The sequence below is a fragment of the Pimephales promelas genome, chromosome 8 (assembly GCF_988280905.1).
Source record: "Pimephales promelas chromosome 8, fPimPro1.hap1.1, whole genome shotgun sequence".
Lineage (NCBI taxonomy): Eukaryota > Metazoa > Chordata > Actinopteri > Cypriniformes > Leuciscidae > Pimephales > Pimephales promelas.
This window is the reverse complement of record NC_142776.1, coordinates 32931771-32950749: the sequence shown is the minus strand read 5'-3', so window position 1 is coordinate 32950749 and position 18979 is coordinate 32931771. Positions and strand designations below refer to the sequence as shown.

Below are 18979 nucleotides of genomic sequence, written 5' to 3'. Positions count from 1 at the left end.
AACCTTAATTTCTTTTCGACTGAAGAAAGAAGGACATAGACATCTTGGATGACATGGGGGTGAGGAAATTATCAGCAAAAGTTTTTTTTAAAAGTGAACTACTCCTTTAACGCATAATGTAAACAAACATACTTGATTGTTAACCATTACTACTGTATGTAAGTAATCTAGCAGCGGTTTTAGACTTGACAATGTTTTGCATACATGAGATTTTGGCTCATCTAAAGGTATAATACAAATCCTTAGTATTGTACTGTTTTTGAGTTCCTTAAGAGAAGCTTTGGCATGAATGATCTCTGAAAAATGGAGATTTAAACAGATTTAAAAGTGTAAGTGTTTGTATATAATAGATGTGGTTTCTGAAGGGTTATTCATATCCTGCTAACGTTTTCAGGCTCAACAAGAGCAGACTTACACAAAAGGCTCCTCTCACATCACGTTTTGGTTTTCATACTTTCAGCATTGTGTCCCTCGGCATCATCTCAGTTGTAGTTTTCATCACTCCTAATGTTGTTGTGTACGATAACCCATGAGGTCTGTTCACTCTAGTTGGTCATTGGATTGATGTTGACTCCGAGCCGCTTACATCGGAGTATCGGCCACCTGTGTCTGGGTGGCGGAGTGTCCATTGGTGGGGGGTGAGTCCGGAGACTCTCCGTTAATGATGGGCTTGTCCAAAGGCTCCTGTTGAGGCAGAGGAGCCACAGACAGAAGTGTGTTGCCTTGGTTGTCTTGATCCACTTGGAAGGAGTCCTCAGCCTTGATGAAGACAAGAGTCATAAATACAATGAGCAATGGCGCTACCCCAAGCTTAATTTTGATTCATTTGGTATGTGATTAGACGCTTACACTCACCAGTCTTAGCCCTTTGGATTGTCCTCGATGAGTCTTTAGAAGGTATCCAGCTATTAGCAAAGCAGCAAGAAGCAAACCCGTAATCAGAAGAGAGATCAGGACAATTTTCGAGCGCTGGCCCACGCGAGACACCGCCTCATCGACGTCCACCTATAGAGACAAACCATTACCAACACATTCTCTTTTTTACCTGGCAGGTGTTGTATAGTTTATAGCATTGCGTGAATTAAGTTTACGTGTATCGTAGAGTGTGTTTATCTGATTTGTCAGCACAGCTATTTACCTCATAATGAGTTCCAGCCTTACCTCACCCAAACTTAACCCTAAACTAAACCACATGGCAATATGTAGTGTTTCTGTTTCAGAGGCCGAACAGAGTGCGTATTATTCATATGTCCTGGAATCTGGGAGTAACGCTTTATTAAACCACTGCTATGCAAAATCCCAATAGCAGATGTACCAGGCTACATTCCTCATTTCAGTGTAATTTCTTTTGGATGTGTATGTGCATTTTGCATGTGTATATTTTATTGCACTTTTGTGTCGCTGACCTTATCTGTAATGTTGTCATTGTTGATCTTCCCAGCCATTTCTTCAGGATCAACTTCATGAAACAAAAAAAATTGCTGAAAGTTTAGTCTGATTGTTCAGATGTAGTCTGTAGAGCAGAGTTGTGCACCATTCAGAATTGAAATAAGAATTTTATAATTCCAGTGCAAAAGTTTTGTAGTTGTAAGAATTAATTCAAATTCGACATTCGTCATTTTAAACTTGTTACAAAAGATAAAATTCAGCTTTAAAAAGCCAGATAGATAGATCGATTTCATCATATTTAATAAATTGGTAACTTTTGTTATTTTATGGGGTGGGGACATTTCAGTTCACACTAATGAAGGTCAATTAAACTGAATTTGGATTAGTATACTATTAATTAATTGATATTTGGTGATTCCATTGTATTGATAGTGTGTTTGTGGAATATTTTGTAATAATATGAAACAAGCAAAAAATGAAAAGAAGACGATACAAACCATCAATGCTGTCTCCATAAATTATGACCTCATCGGTGTTGTCTTTCTGATAGATTTTAAGTTCACAATCTTCACCACAGAGATGTTCTAGAACACTCTGTATCCTGGCTCTAGTCTCTTCCTATTGGATGAAAGGGTTTTGAATTTAAAAAGTGTTTGTAATAAATGTTGGACACTTAAAAAGTCATGTATATTTAACATCAAATGGAGTGATGGCTTGCTCTCATTTCTCCCCCTTCTCTCTCTCTCTCTCTCCATCTTTCATATTTCTTTCTTTCCTGGAATTTGGTGTAATATGAAACCTGACTTTCTCTCATAGTAACAGCCTCCCTTTCCGCTGAATCACAGTCCTCCAAGGGAACATTGGTGAATAGAAGAATTCCCATAAGAGCTTTAAAATGCCATTTTGAACACGCGCACACACAAATACACACACACACATATATATCTCAAAATACTGAAATAGATAAATATATTGCTAATAAACTGAAATAAATAAGGCATAATTGCTTGAGACGGAAGCTTTTTGACTACGATCTATATCTAACTTTCCTTAAAAACGTGTCAAATTTGTGCTGAATTTTAGCTTAAATCATCAGACTTCATGAATATGTCACTTTTAGTCACACACACAATATAAATGCATGTTTTTTACTCTCATGATGTGTTTTCTTCTATTTGACTGTTTATACTTCATTCTATTGGGAGTTTGGTACTCTACTGGCTCTGAAACTAAACCTAGAGGCCCGTCTACTGTATGTATCTTGGCAGAGTTCCTGGCGTGAATTCCGAACAGCCGCCGCCCATAGCGTGTAATGGAATGCCATTGATGTGCGGGCCGCAAGGCCTCTATGATGGTCCACCCAGTGAGACTTGAGCACATGGCATAACACGCTTATTAGGGTCTCTAAAGGCTGACTTATAAAAAGGCTTCAACTTCTTATATAATGTCATAGTTGCCAAAATGAAGTTTGACTATAATTTGTAGCAAGTTAAAGGCTTAGCAATGATGTCTTTTTATTCTAGATTATGCAGATCACTCTTTGTTGTGGGTTTCCAAACATTTTAAAGGCGTGAGTGATTGCTGTGTATGCTAAAGTGTGATTCTCACAAAAACACGCATAGGTCACATTTACCGTACACATAATTCTCTTTACTGTAATGCCTCTGGTAGTTTTTTTACCCCCATAAATAATCTACCTCGATAATGTGGGTGCAAATAGGCTCCCCGCAAAAAACTTTTATACGAATAAAAGCGTACATTCAATCTATTCATCATATAAAGCGATTTGATCTCTTCAAGAATTTTGGACTTAACTGCTTAATTCATATGGATTCGTTTGATCTCTTTATGAACTTTTTGCAGCGTCAAAGTGGTAGTTGCGTAACTGTCAACGGAGGAACAGAAAACTCAGATTTCATCAAAAATATCTTCATTTGCATTCTGAAGATGAACGAAAGTCTCACGGGTTTGGAATGACATGAGGATGAGTAATTCATTTTTTTGGTGAACTAGTCTAAACGTTTCAACTGTATTAGTCTCGATAGGTGTATAAATCCGCACACAGCACTACCGTATTTAACTAAAGAGTTCTCAATCTAATAGCCACTGATATAGAATCAGCTCTCGCATGATATATTTTCCACCCAGTTATCACAGGATAAACGCAGCCCAGAACTTACACACGTGGAGGAGGCCTTTAGTTTCAGCAGCACATCATATCTGTAGTGCTCTTGTATTTTATCCACACAGACCACTTTTCCCTGCAAAAATAAATAAAACAAAAATGTAAGTCCAGATGTCTTCTTAACTGAATGGCACACACAATCAGGGTATAGCCTTTGGTAAATATAAAACATGTTTTGACATAATATTAATGAGGCACAATATCTGTTGTCTGGTTGTCCCCAACCTTTGAAGTAAGGCTGTTTTTTTGAGGTGGGTTTGAGTGGGTCTGATCTGGGGTCTGTGTGTTAGGTTGAGTGGTCCCACTGTCTGCTCCTGGTGTCTCTGACGTCTCTAAATCAGGTGATATGGAGGGGAAAACAACAATCTGGATCTGAGGATCTCCTGTGAGGGAAATGTATTTGATGTTACTTGCCGTATTGTTGTAATCATTCTCATAAAAAAGCAGTTTTTCTCATACAGTTGAATTTTAAATGGTGAGAACATGGTCATAGTTTAGCGAGGTATGGTACATTCTACTTTTTAGACTTTCAACTGGTATAACATAAAATTAGATCGCAAACATTTGTACGAATGGATTAGAAATGGAAAGTTAATGGAGCGCGGTGTTCAAGTTAATGAGAGTATATCATTAAAATAGCATGTATTTACATTGCATCTAATCCAAACTTGAATGGTCATTTAATTTAAAGCAATGTCATCGCCTGTTTTGGTCATAAATCCCTAGTTAGTTTTTTTTGTTTGCTGGCTAATGATGTATAAGTTAATCAGCTCCAAAAAAAAAAAAAGGGAAAAGAAAAGGAGCAAAATATAAAGATACATATCTTTAATTACAAGGGTCAAATGAAGAAATTGCACCTTTATGAATTCATTATTTATTCATTTATTTGTTGAATTTAATATGTAATTTTTTTATTATTTTTTTTACCTTTGCCGTGCGCCTTTTCGGTTGGAGAGACTGGATCACCATCTCCTCGGATGATTTCTTGACAAATCACAGCTGAAATATAAGGCAAATGTTGTCAGAGCGTCTGCATCCAACGTGTCATGATATAATAATCTTTCTTACTTAGCGGATGATGGAACGAGCAAAAACACAACAACAACCATAGACTAAAGTAGGCCTACATTAAATGAGGGATCTTATTCCTACACTTTAAAAAAAATATTGTTGGTTTAACTTGGAAAAAAATAAGTAACCTGGTTGCCTTAAAATTTTAAGTTCATTGAAATGGAAAAATTAAGTTAATACAATGAAGGAGATTAATTTAATCACTAGAAACTCAAAATATTATGTTATCTGAACTACATAAATTATCTAAGTTGATTTGACAAAAGAAAAATGTTGTGATTACAAATCATGAAAATATTTTTTTACAGTGCTCTGAAAATCATATAGTATATTACATTAGCATTCAAAGGTTTTTCCTTTAAAATTTACTCAGCAAGGACACGTTCAATTAAGTAAAAGTAAAGTTTTTTTAATAAATTGTATTGTTTTGAACTTTCTATATTTCCATCAAGCAATCCTGAACAAAATGGGTTCAGTGTACACATAAATATTGCAATAATAATTAATAATATTATGTTTTTTTGTATTTTAATAAATAATAACTGCAGCCTTGGTGAGCATAAGAGACTTCTTTCAAGAACATGAATAAATCTGACCCCAAACCGGTAGTGCAGTACACTAGCCTATTAGCCTAGCATCACTTTTGTGATTTTGCAAGGGTAAGCATCACTCACATTTTATTCTCAACTGTATCTAGATAATAGATAATTAGATTAAAATGAATTGGGTTAAACTGAGCTGTAAATCACGAACGTTGATGTGTTATTTCAAATCTCCTGTCACAATATTGTGGCCTTGGCAGAGTTCCAAAGACTCAAACCCAATTAGCATTTCAGTGGAACATACGTTTTCCCTCCCCTATTTAATTGAGTTATTTTCTGTCTTTATCACCCACAAACACCGTAGTTAACGATTCAAAAAAACTCACTTGTGTTACAGCCCACACACTGAGCCATGGTGCGAGTTTGAATCAGGCTCTTATGCTTCTTTTAAACTGTTGCTAACTTGCTAGCGCTGAAGTTAGTTGAAGAGAGCTGAATGAAAACGTAACTCATTTTTTGCAGTTGACCACATCCAAACTAATTAAATTGAGTGGAGCTTTACAAAAGTGAATCTTTGAAGAACTACAATATGCTTTGCATTTTCTAAACATGCGCAACTCTGGTTTCGAGTCAATTTTTTTTAGAGGAATGAATACTGACCTCATTTATTTGGCTCTAAAGGGCTGTGCTGGTATGAATTTCTAAGCTGAAGGTGATGTATGAAATGATTAGCCTGATTGAGCGCGAATACATCGGCACAGACTGAGCTAATAAAACCTTAACCTTTCCCCTCCCCCGTGCAACAAGAGGTCCCGACCTCTGACCCCGACCCTGACTCAACACACTCCCCTCTGCACTCCGCAGAGATTCGCCAGTCAGAGGTTAAAAAGAAAAGAATAGTGAAAGAAAAGGAGGCAGGGAGATAGATAGAGGAAATAAAAGAGACTCTTATGTCTCAGAGATCCTTCTGGATTTGTCATTTGCACACCATTTCTGCTAGAGATGTTTTGAATAAAAGAGTGATTCTATTTTAAAAGCGAGATTGTTTTTGTCTTTGGTCATGTGATCAATGCTCAGCACGGTACTCGTGAAACCTAAAGTGAGACATTTAGATCGCTGTCAGGATGATTTAGTGCGCTTTAAGACATCCGTTCCATCCATTATAATGAAACTGAATGTTTAGCATTTTTACATAATTCTTTTGAGCAAGATCAGAATGCCAGGGTGAATTATTTTGATTGGTTACCAACTAAATGTTGGCCTTTTTTTAAAGTTTTGCTAGTCAATAAACAAGATTTCCCACGTTTGTCTTTAATAAAAGCTACGAGAAGTGTAAAGAACTGGCATCCGTTACAGTAGCACTACTCTCGAGTATTGTTTTCTCTCTTTTATGAATTTCTTTGGCTTGTTTTATATTTGTATGTCATTATAAAAGTCTATTTAAAATGTCTCCAGATGCTAGCCTCTAGATTTTTCCATGCTAATGTTTCAAGGCGAAATTCACCAAGAATAAATTGAGTTTATTTGCCTTCTGTCTGGTTTGTTTTGACTAAAAGAGTTATGCAGTTCCGGTAATGGCGAAGGCGCGGCCAAAAATGATCACTGAATTCAATTTGCGCAATGCAATTCCCCATCTTTTAAACTGGTTTTGAGTGTTAGTTTGTGGAGGCACTGTTGAGTGAATTTGTCCCTCTGTGTTTTGTAAATTTGATTTAATAAGCAGGATAAAGTAGCTCCCCAAGAATAATACATTCCACTTCTTTGTAATACACTTTCCAATTTTGTTAATGACTGATTTAGTGGGGAAAAAAAAAATTAACCAGGAAATGTACAGTGTAAAACTGGACTTTAAACTAACTAGGATTTGCTTTAGATATAGGCTACAGCCGGGGTGTCCAATCCTGGTACTGGACGGCCATTGTCCTGCAGAGTTCAGCTCCAACACCAATCAAACACACCCGGACCAGCTGATCAAGGTCTTACTTTAGGCATACTAGAAACTTCCAGACAGGAGGCAAATTGGGGCTACACTCTGCGGGACCAACCTGATCACACTAAATGCATCTCTATAGCATGCAGTGTGTTTATTGTGCAGTTTTTTACGTGAAAATGAATTTTTTTGTGCATACAGTAGGATATGCATGGGTTGGTTAGGGTAGGTTTAGTAGTGGTGTGGGATGCGTTTGTATTACTCAAATGAACTGCGTATCAATTGCGTATCTACAGCAAAATAGAGCGAGAACAATTACACACAAACTGACAACCAGCAACAACTTTCAGCAATGAAAGGACAACCCGAGTTCTGACGTACATTTTCAGCATTACAGATTCATTTCCACCGTGGGGTTTGCTTTCATCACATGAGCTGAGTCATCCGATGGGCAAATTCAGATCTTGTTTTCTCCTCATCCTTCTTCTCTAAGCTTTTGTTCCATGACCTCACATTTACTCATTCACTCACTCCCCTGGGCTCCTTAGGTTAAACAGACAAATGTGTGTGTGCTATCATGTGCGTTTCTGTGATTCAGAGGCGTATTGTTTTAATAGTTTCATTTAATTTAGAGGCACTTGGAAACAGAGCAACTATGTAAAGTTCTTAACCAACACCGATGTAATGATGATGCTTAGGTTTTTGTTTGTTTTGTTTTTTTCTTGAAGATTTGCTTTACAGTAGTAGGTTTGCTGGACTAAAATATTATATTAGGCATGCAAAGAAAACATAGAGGTATTGACACTTGGCTGGAATCACTCACTCTGCCTTACTTCCTTCCTCCCTTCCTGTAATATGACAGAAGGAATAGTTTTCAGGCATTTCTGATAAAGTACAATCTGTTTTTCTTCATATATATAGATAATATAAATGGGGGGGGGGGGGTGACATTTTCTTAATAAAAGAGGGTTCTTGAACCATTGGATCAAATTGAGATTTGCATGCTAACACTGGTTTTCTCTGTGACAAACTTGCCCGTCACAGCTGTTGTCTTGTGCTATGAGCAAATATTATAAAGGAAGGTGACTGCAACTTTTATGCAGTAGGCCTAGGCTACACTTTGCCTACACCAGTCAGTTTTGGACTTAAATGCAAGACTAAGATCTATATTGACACTCTTTGGTCTTGTTTTCAACACTACTGTATATATCTGCCATATGACCTTTGCCTGGTAATGGTTGTTTAGAGAATATCTTGAATGATTGAATCATGTAGAAACTACTTTGAAAGCATTCAAAGTTTCAGCACAAACACAATGAGACTTTGTTCTGAAGGCTCTACATACAGTAGTTTAGTAGCTGACAGTAAATTAAAGCATATCAAGAGCTCTGAATAGCAGTGGCTTGAGGCACAATAAAGCACATTACTTAAACAATCATATGAAAGCATGGCTTCAGTTTCGTAGAAGGTACATTAGTGACCCAGTTTTTACTCGGTTTTACAAAATTCTGTTATAGGGAATTGGTGGTACATATCTAACACATCTAAAAACGCACTGTAGTGAGAGAGAATTAACAGCAGGGAATGAATATCTGGTTAAATGGAAGAATGGATGGGAAATGCATTTTAAATAGTTAAACAAATTCAACTCAAAGAATAGATTTGTTAGAGTCACTGTTGTTTGTTTGTCTATCTATCTATCTATCTATCTATCTATCTATCTATCTATCTATCTATCTATCTATCTATCTATCTATCTATCTATCTATCTACAGTATCTAACTATATAACTATCTATATCTATGTATATAACTTTTAGTGTTCCTAAAAGCTTGTTTCCACCACTGAAAAATTCAAAAAGGTAATTGTGACTTTTTATCACCCAGTTCTGACTTTTCTCAAAACTGCATGTTATAAAGTCACAATCGTAAGTTATAAAATCTGAATTGTGAGATGGAAACTATCAATTCTGAGGGAAAAGTTTGCCTTTTTCTTATTATAACCCAGAATTGCGAGTGTCTGTATGTCTCACAATTCTGAGAAAAGAAGTCAGAATTGCAGGATATAAACTCATACAATTGTGAGGAAAAATAGCAATTAAAAAGGTTGCAATTATCAATTGGAAACAAGCTTCCACAGAAGAAAGAAAGAGCTGACAGAATTTTAATTTTGGATAAACTGTCCCTTTAAGAGAAATGTTTATTTTAGTTTTACAACTGTTCTTGGACAGAAAGGGCGGCTCTTTTAGAAAGGACCAATGAAGGTGAAACATTGCCCAGACGAACATAAACAAACATAGCTGTGTCTCATTTCGAAGGCTGTGTCCTCCGGAGGTCGCATTTGTAGCCCGCACACGTACGTCACCAAGGATGTTTTATTTCAGAAAAGGGGTGTGGACTGAATTGTTGTAATTTTCTTATGACTTTGGAGTGTCATGGATACTCTGGAGGACGCAGCCATAGACCAATTCACACATGCACTAGTCCCTTCAGTGCTACAAGTGAACCCCTTACAACCATAGGGAACATTCCTACAACCCCCTTCCACACAGATGTTGTATCTATTCACCCCATCCCCCTTATTCCTCGACTCATCTTCACCCCATTCCCTCCATGAGAGGAAGTTACATCCCTCATTCGTTTACTGTCTCTTCCATTCCCTCAAAGCCTCTGGGAATTCCCAGTCAAGGAATGTTTCGACATTCCAAACCCAGGAAGGCTTGAGTAACAGGATCGTATGGATTCCTTTTAAGCCGTGGGCAAGAAGGAATGATAAAGGAAGCTTTCATGTGAGGATAGAAAGGCAGAAGGGGTGGGAGTGTCAATAAAGTGCTATGTTTTTGTTCTACATCTGGACTGTGATCCTCAAGGCTGCTCACGCTACTTGGCGATGTCCCATGTCGCAGCTTCTCTGAGCCGACAGCACGCTCGATACATCACGCCCTGCTTCACACTTGATAACACTGACAGTTTGTCAGCTGCTATGAGAGATCAGCTTTACGACAGCAGATGTATGAGCATATGCCTCCAATCCCCATCTCAAGTACATCTGTCACTTGTGCCTATCGAAGGCAAAGAAATTGCCCTCAAATATCATTCATTAATGAACTTTTTTAGTACTTCCTGGTGGGAAAACAAAAATTCCATTGACTTGCATTGAAGGAGAACCAGAATGTCAGAGGCTTGTGGATTGGCTCTTTTGAATTGGGAGAATAAACAATCATCCATAACGCCCTAGCAACTGTCCAGAACACCCTACAATCAACAACACTTAGCACTGGCCAAGTTTACACATCTACATAGCATATTTTATTCAGGAAATGTTTGAATCTAGTTTAAAAATCTTTTAGGTATCACTTGTTCTAACATTTAAAAATTGTAAAAAAAAAAAAAAAAAAAAAGTAGGATACATTATCTGTTAGACAACATGAAATGTTACACCGTTTAAACATTTGTAGTTGGCAATATTTTTATAGTAAAAATGTCTTTGGTACACTGCAGTTTTAAGGAGAAAATATTCTGACTGATGAATTTTCACAATATCTGATTGAAAGCGTATTAAAAATACCACATATACATTTAAACAACATTAAAAGCTTGTTTTTCACTTTGTTTAACTGACAAAGATGTATTAAAACATTCACGTTTTTCACGTACAGATGAAAACGACTAAAAACGCTGTTATACTGCCAGACCAGTAGTTGGCGATGTTAGTTTGTAACTTAAAAGTATATGCCTATAGACTGAACATGTAATATGTACGCGCATGACGTCACCGTTTTCACAAATTCACGTTTTTGTAGTTTCGTTGGGACAATAACGGTATCGTTTGCAAAAACTTGAACTTCGAAACCCGTTTCCAAAAGTTTTTAGTTGAAAACAGTGTCATGTAAACGGCCCCTAAATGTCTTGACAATCACTTTTTAAATTGAAAAAAGTTTTTAAAAAAATGAAGTAAAAAAAATTATAAAAAAATTATAATCATGTATGTAAAATAAATTCGGTAACACTTTACAATAAGATTAACATTAGTTAGCATGAACTACACATACTGTATACAGCATTTATTCATCTTTGTTAATGTTAATTTCAAAATTTACTAATACTTTATTAAACTTATTGACATTAGTTAATGCACTGTGAACTTACAATGAACAGCTGTATTTTTATTAACTAACATTAACAAAGATTACAACAAATACAGTAACAAATTGGTTAATCATGGTTAGTTAATGGACATTAACTAATGTAAACAAATGAACCTTATTGTAAAATGTTACCTTAAATTCTGTAAAAGTATTTTTCATTGTTAATTTATGATGGCTAGTGCCTTAACTAATGTTTTAATTTTTTTTTTCAAATGGAACTTGTAATTCATACTGTGATTCATCATCCCTCTCTCTCTCTCTGATGCAATTTAACTATATAGGACATTTTGTTCAGTTCTGCACTGCTCTACTAAAAGATGCCTGGTCGTCTGCTGCATCACTGAGCGTTCCCTTAGGGATGCTGGAATTTGAGACTCAAACCATCCATTTAAAGGGAAGGAGCAGTGTAACTTTGGATCTCTCTCACACAGCATGCCCCCTCTGACCTCTGACCCCCAGTCTCTCTCTTCCTCTCCCAGTAAAGGAGTGTGGGTCCCACGCTGTCTCCACCCAAACAGGGAGGGCAGCAACCATATGGAGGAAAGACACTCTTATGTTTCTAATCAGACACTTCTTGAGCAGCCCAACTCCCTCACTCTCTGCCAAAGCATCATTATCAGCAGAGCTCATACCCCCTTTAAGCTACAATAACCGAGTTATGGGACCTATGCCAATGAGAACAAAATCTGTTCTTGGTTGTCGTGAGTAAGGGAATGCATGCAAATGGAAAATAAACACGATACTGAATGACTAGAATGACACGAGGACTGACAAAAAACAGATACTTGCTTATTATTTTGATGTTTAATTGATTTGAAATTTAAAAATTCACATCTCTTTATATGAATGCATGGTTGAGTATTTTTTTTATATATAAATTGTTAATATCATGTTATGCACTTCATTATAATTCATATAATTATTTGACAAATTTTATTTACCTAAAATCGTTTACTTGAATGAATATATAATTGCAGATATGATAGTTTTTCATATAGTTTTCCAATAGTTTTTGATGAAAGAAAAAAAAAATATATATATATATATATATATATATATATATATATATATTTCATCAAAAACTATTGGGTCATATCTGAAAATATATAAAATAGTCAATATTCATAGAATCTTTCATCAACAACTATTGAGTCATATCTGCAATTTAGCAGGATTTATTGGCAACTTAGCAGGCATTTATTGCAATTTAGCAGGATTTAACAGTGCTCAAACATTTTCTTAATTTGTATTTTGTCTTGTTTTCCAGTAATAAAAACTATATTCCTAAACAAGATACATTAAATTAGAAGTAGTGATAATATCTTTTTTTTTTCTTCATATAAATATCAAGTAGCTACATTTTAGTTCGATATTGGCTTAAAACAAGAACTACAATTAGAAGAAAATAATCTTAATTCTGCAGGTATTCTCTGAAAGCAAATTTGCTTTTCAAATAAGTTTATTTTACTGGAAAACAAGATGTATTAATAATGAATAAATGTAGATTCAGAAAATAACTTTGCACTGCTGCATCTGGTATTTGCAGTTTTTGGTAATCTTGAGTGAATATGTAATGTGGATTAAGTTACATCATACAGCCCACGACTTTTGCTGCCCAGGGTCCTGGAAACACCTGGATGCTTCATAATCCGCCAAATGAACAAAATCCTCTTTATGCATTATGGAATAACAACAGATGGACTTTTATTTCTCATACAGACGCACACACGGCCACCTGGTGATAAAATATATGCATAGATACACTGAGTGGAAGAGAGCGATTCCATTGATCTCAAGCCATTAACTTGAGAGGGAACTCGCCAACTTTATTTAAAGCGTATGGCTGTCATGCAAAGGGGTGTGGTAGATTCGCAGGAAGAAAAAAATAAATGCATGCATGATGGCACGCACTGAAACGTTTACACAGCTACTTTCTAATAGTTACTAAAAGTTTGGAGCAAAACTATTACTAAAAGTAATAGCAACATTATAATCGCACACTCTTCTCTTAAAGCTGCACAACATCTTGAGTGAATCAAAGTTAGATCCAAACATCTGCAGTAGAACAAAAGTAAAGTAAATTTGTACTCACCTTGAAAAAATACAGCAAAAACACAGACTAAGAAAGCAACATCTGAGGATGTATGGCATTTTATCTGTGTCGCCATCCTGAGCGAACGGTCATGCAGCATGTGGTGTGTGTGTGTGTGTGTGTGTGTGTGAGAGAGGTTAGGTTTTTCACTGAGTGTCACACGAGGGATAAAGCAATGCCTGTGCTCTTATAGATTCAAGTGTGGCCCTTCCCCCTCTCTCTTTCACTCGATTCTGTTCTTTTCTTCATTTCCATGAGCTGTGTAATTATGGAGTATAGTGTGTTTATTCAGAGTAGATTGTATGATCCTAAGTCTTTTGAAATGTACAGACAGAATAGAGACCACATCAATGCACATTAGCTTGCTGTGATGATGCCATTCTGAGAACGCGCATTGTAAAAAGCATATATTATCTCTTTAGTTATCCCATAACACTGGAGAAGAAAACATTGTTTTCAAACGTTTTGTGTGAATGTTTGAGCATTTTAAATGTAAATCTGTAAAGCACAGAAAGTAAACATGTGTTCTTTTATAATTCCTAGACCTAAATCTGAAAGTGGATGAGTATTACAAATAATAATGCTGTTTTTAGGCAGTAGGTCCGCAGAATCAAATGTGTTTTGCAGTTTCTAGTTTTATGTTAATGGATGGCCTTCTTTCCAGACTACACAAAGTTACTCAACAATAGCAAAGACTAAAGGGACTTTAGTAGTCAACTAACGATTAGTGATTTTAGGATGTTCATATCTAGGTTTTAGTATTTTATTGTATGCAAGTATCTGTAGCTACATTTTAAGCAAGCATTTGTTTTCATTGGTTTACAGGGTGTTTTCATTGGCTACAATAAAACTAAGTGCTGCCCCCTGCTGTTTAAACTTTTTAAGTACCTTTATGCATTTTAGGTACTAGTATTTATCAGACTGCCGCATTGAAAACAACCTAATTGTGCACAAATAGAAACATGATCACCTAGAAATATATTTATTTAAAATGGAACAACGTATTGTATATGGCACGAAGGGACAAATTAAGCTCTGCCATCTTAAAAAAAAAAAAAGAAAAGTTATTCTTCAAGAAAATTATTGAAAATGTTGATCATCAACCCAAGGTCAAACCAAATTTTATATTATGTTTCGCTACATTTTGAAATGCTGAAATGTGAGATAAATTTGCTATATTAGCAGGTGGAACATCATGCAGTCATTGCATGAAATATGGGACACCGAATATCTAATACTGCTCACAAAAGAAACTCATCAAAGTGTACCAACCTACTGAATGGAGAGCACCATTCTGCATAGTCATGATTTTTCCTTTTGGATATACTTCATAATTGTAGATTCCATCTGTGACTATTGAGGCTGGGTTTAATTCGATGTTTGCAGGGTTTAATCAGAAGAGATGAATGACAGTGTGATTCTGGAATAATGTGGGAGTCATTTCTCTAAGGGATGGTGTGAAATGATTGTGCTTGTTTTCTTGCTTGTTATGAGTCAATACTGGTACAGCAAAGTCATCTAATCAAAACTAAGTCGGAATGAGGACGAAGGATGGCATAACTTGTGCAGATGTGAGGAATCTCTGCTTATATATTAGATTGGATGGAATTTTAAAGAGCTTGAAGTGATTTTTTTTTTTTTTGGAGAAAGTATAGCTTATTCCATATATGATCTATGATTGCTCTTGTTTAAAGTAGTTCACTTTAAAAAAAAAAAAAAAAAAAAAAAAAACTTTTGCTGAAAAAAAAAAAAAAACTGCAAACTGTTCAAAGGGCTTTAAACCATTCCAGACAATGAATAAGGGTCTTATCAAGCGAAACGGTCACTCATTTAAAAAAAAAAAAATAATAACAAACTTTAAGTTTTATAAGCACAAATGGTCGCCTTGCTCTGTTCTGTGATGCGTGTTCACATTTATCAAAATGAACGAATCTTTTTCCAAGTCAATTTGTTCATATCGTTCGTTGAATGAACCAAATGACACGAAATAAGATTTTGTTCATTTTGATAAATTAGTTCCAACAGGAGAGTCACGAACGTGCATCACAGAACAGAGCAAGGCGAGCATTTGTGCTTATAAAACTTAAACTTTCTTATTTATTTTTTTAATGAGTGATCGTTTCGCTTGATAAGACCCCTATTCATCGTCCAGAATCGTTTAAAGCCCTTTGAACAGTTTGCAGTTTGCACTGAAACTGTCTTTTGGACCTTGAACCGTTTGGTTACCATAAAGTGCATTATATGGAGAAAAATCCTGGAATGTTTTCATCAAAAACCTTAATTTCTTTTCGACTGAAGAAAGAATGACATGGACATCTTGTATGATATGAGGGTGAGTAAATTATCAGCAAAAGTTTTTTTTTTTTAAAAAAGTGAACTATTCCTTTAACTGTAATCATATCTCCTGTTGTTTTTAAATCAGCCGACTTTCTTCTGTGGAACAGAAAATAAGATATTTGTCAGAATAAACGGAAGCTTTTCTTTCACTGAAAGTATAGATGGAGAGCACGGACTACTGTGGTTTAGAAATGAAGATTTAAGGCCTGTTCACATCAAGAACGATAAAGATAACTAAAATGAAAGCTAAGGGATAGTTCACACAAAAATGAAAATTCTCTCATTAATTACTCTCTCTAATGTCGTTCTGAACCCGTAAGTCTTTCGTTCATCTTCCGAACATCTTTTTTAATGAAATCTGAGAGCTTTCTGTCCCTACACAGTTACACATATACCACTTTTATGCTTCAAAAGTTCATAAAGAGTTCGCGAAACTAATCCATATGAATTGAGCAGTTTAGTCCACATTTTCTGAAGAGACTCGATCGCTGTTTATGATGAACAGAGTTAAATGTTAGATGCTAAATGTTTTTTTTTTTTTTTGTACGTCTTTGAATGTTACCTCAGAATGTGGCGAAACATTATTACTGGAAATACAGCAGGGGATGTGAGAGCATACATCAGCCTTCTGTATTTCTGCTTATGAAAATAAAGAGATAATAGATTTCATGCATTACAGCCCATAGGCATTCATTCACCATGCGAACTTCTGAAGAGTGAGGTTAGCCACGATCAGCTGTCTTACCCCGAGGCATAGCAAAACGTGTGATGTGAAGAAGCACAGATTGTGAGTCCGTTAGCACTGTTACCACAATATTTACTGTTACAGTGCAATGTGGAGTCCAGTACCCCAGAGAAACACTCTCAGTCTGTGTGATTAGAGGTTACACGGGGCCTATTTCATGCACATTGGTGAATACATATTGTGAATAATTCATCAGTGGAAGATATTCAAGAGGATAAAATGTGTTTTCTCTCTAATCGTTCAAAGTGTAATAACTTGCGCTACCTCTGAAACGATTTTTCTTTTTGTCACCAATCACTCTTATTTTTCAACCTCATTTTCAACCTGAAACCTCAAGTCCCACATTGTTGAATATCCGGTTTCAGTCTGAAATTCCAGAAGTAAAATTAGTTGCGAATGTTGTTTGGTGATTTTAAATAGTGAAAAATCAGTAAATAGGCTAGAAAACGATAACAATTATTAACTAACTCATGTATAGGCTAATAGGCTAAGCTCAGATGTGTGAATGTGTGTTCCTAGTTAGCCTATAGTATGTGATTTTGTTTTTATTTAGTTCAATTTGAAACTTAATGGTTAAGTTAAACTTCTGCTTTAAAATGCTTTTATTTTTCGATTGTAATGTTATTAGAATAATGTAATTTTAACCCTTTTTTTCCACATATAGCATAGCCATGATGGTTACATTCACATATTTGTCTTAGCCTTCAATATGAATTGAACATTGTTTGTAGGACAACTTTGAGCAGGATGTGACTTTTTATTTTTATTTTTATTTTTTTTATAGAAAAAAGCCCCAGTAAATGAAATATACGTATAGCAACTGACTCATTATGCTTGCCGATTACTCCCTTGTAGCTTCAACGAGGGCTGATGGAAATAATTTGTTAATACAAAATTAAAGATACATATCAGCTTTCCTTCCAAATGAGAGGACATCTTGGGATATTCATGAACGTTCTGTAGCAATTCACTTCTATCACATCCAAGTCACTATTTAGATATTATCAACTTCGACTGCCTTAATGGCACTTCCATAGGAAACGTAACAACAAGGAAATTGCTGTTAAGAGTTGTCTAAGAGTCTTGTATTAGCCCAAATGGAGAAAATGTCAGAGGAAGATATTGCTTGCTTTGAGAGTGATTGTTATAGAACCAGCAGCTCGATTCAGTTGCTTATCTGCACCGTTGCAGTTATAACTCAGGGACACTGCAGCAATTATAGTGCTAGTGTGGTCTAAGCAAAACTGTCTTATGTACTCGTGCTTTAGATTCTTGAGAATATGACTTTGCTGAACTTGTGCAGAACCGATCTGCAAGGGTAGGCTCCTTGTATCATATTGAGTATGATGTAACTCCTCTGTGGTGAAATGTGAAAAACTGAAGAATGAATTCATCAATATTCAATGTTCTATGGACTTAATTGGTGAAGCTGTTATGATCAGGCAGGGACGTGTCGACACGCCTGGTCTCTGAAACACCGTGAAAGACAGATGTTCTCCTTCACAGAATATAGCCAGAAGTTCAGAACTATACTCTCATGTGACACTTTATAATAACTACGTGAGGTGATCCCCAATGTTGAATCTCTCTCTCTCTATTTCTCTCTCTGTCTCTCTCTCTCTCCCTCTCTCTCAACATACATACACACTCATATAAAGGGTGTTTACATAGAAGGCACATTAGCAAAATTATGGGCCAGAGAAAGGTAAAATGGTCATGATATTAGTCTTAATAAAATGGTTGGTTCCAATCCTTGATTCTGACTGGTCAATAGCTGTGCTTTATTCATGATGAAACACGGCTATGACCGCATCACCCAACGGTTCTATTTATCACTGCGCAACACAGCAGTTCCTACACTCACCTAGAGGATTATTTGGAAAACCATACTAATACTGTGTTTGACCCCCTTTCAACTTCCAAACTGCCTTAATTCTACGTGGAATTGATTCAACAAGGTGCTGAAAGCATTCTTTAGAAATGTTGGCCCATATTGATTGGATAGCATCTTGCAGTTGATGGAGATTTGTGGGATGCACATCCAGGGCACGAAGCTCCCGTTCCACCACATCCCAAAGATGCCCTATTGGGTTGAGATCTGGTGAATCTAGGGCAGTGATTCTTGGGAATTTGGATAAAACAGGTTTTAATTTTGAAAATAAAAAGTTAGTTAAATTACAAAATCTAAAGGTATATCATTATAAAGCAAGGTCTTGGCTGTTCAGCAATGCACCGGTGCAACCTCCTCATTTTGTATTTTTTTCATAAAATAGGCGTTTCTCCAGTTATCACTTTGTTTTTGTCAACACCGTCAGACAAAATAAATAGCAAATTATTTTTTATTTGTTTGGTCTAATATGTATTTAGAATTTTTAAATCATTATCTGGCATTCTTGGTACACATATATGCTGTTAAATGTTGAATATTCACTTTTGTTCATTTTTTATACTGTTTTGCGTGTACTCCTTTAAAAGATATAACATCATACAACATTTACTTTAAGCCTAAATAGAAAAATTAATGTTGTTTTACTTAACAAA

At 35.8% G+C, this 18979-nt stretch overlaps 1 protein-coding gene across 2 annotated transcripts; it reads right to left on the bottom strand.

Annotated features, from left to right (window-relative positions):
- Positions 1–36: 36 nt before the first annotated feature.
- LOC120493999 (uncharacterized) lies at positions 37–13524 on the bottom strand. 2 transcript variants are annotated; one of them, XM_039693060.2, is made up of 8 exons: positions 13357–13523; positions 4502–4573; positions 3800–3957; positions 3570–3650; positions 1887–2007; positions 1407–1459; positions 856–1005; positions 39–759 (listed from the first exon to the last, which is right to left on the bottom strand). In XM_039693060.2, exons 1-8 carry the CDS (start codon positions 13454–13456, stop codon positions 583–585), a joined length of 912 nt encoding a protein of 303 aa, XP_039548994.1. In that variant the 5' UTR covers positions 13457–13523; the 3' UTR covers positions 39–582. The 2 variants fall into 2 exon arrangements, with proteins under 2 accessions (XP_088990532.1, XP_039548994.1); XM_089134406.1 differs by lacking the exons at positions 1407–1459; positions 1887–2007 and having other exon boundaries at positions 37–759; positions 13357–13524.
- Between the last annotated feature and the right edge of the window lie 5455 nt (positions 13525–18979).

Excerpts from the sequence above, each read along its gene's own strand:
- LOC120493999 (XM_039693060.2), bottom strand. The coding sequence starts at position 13,456 with ATGCTGCATGACCGTTCGCTCAGGATGGCGACACAGATAAAATGCCAT. Across the intron at positions 3,958-4,501 it reads CGAAAAGGCGCACGGCAAAG|GAGATCCTCAGATCCAGATT; the intron begins GTAAAAAAAATA and ends TTTCCCTCACAG. Across the intron at positions 1,460-1,886 it reads TTATGGAGACAGCATTGATG|TTGATCCTGAAGAAATGGCT; the intron begins GTTTGTATCGTC and ends TGTTTCATGAAG.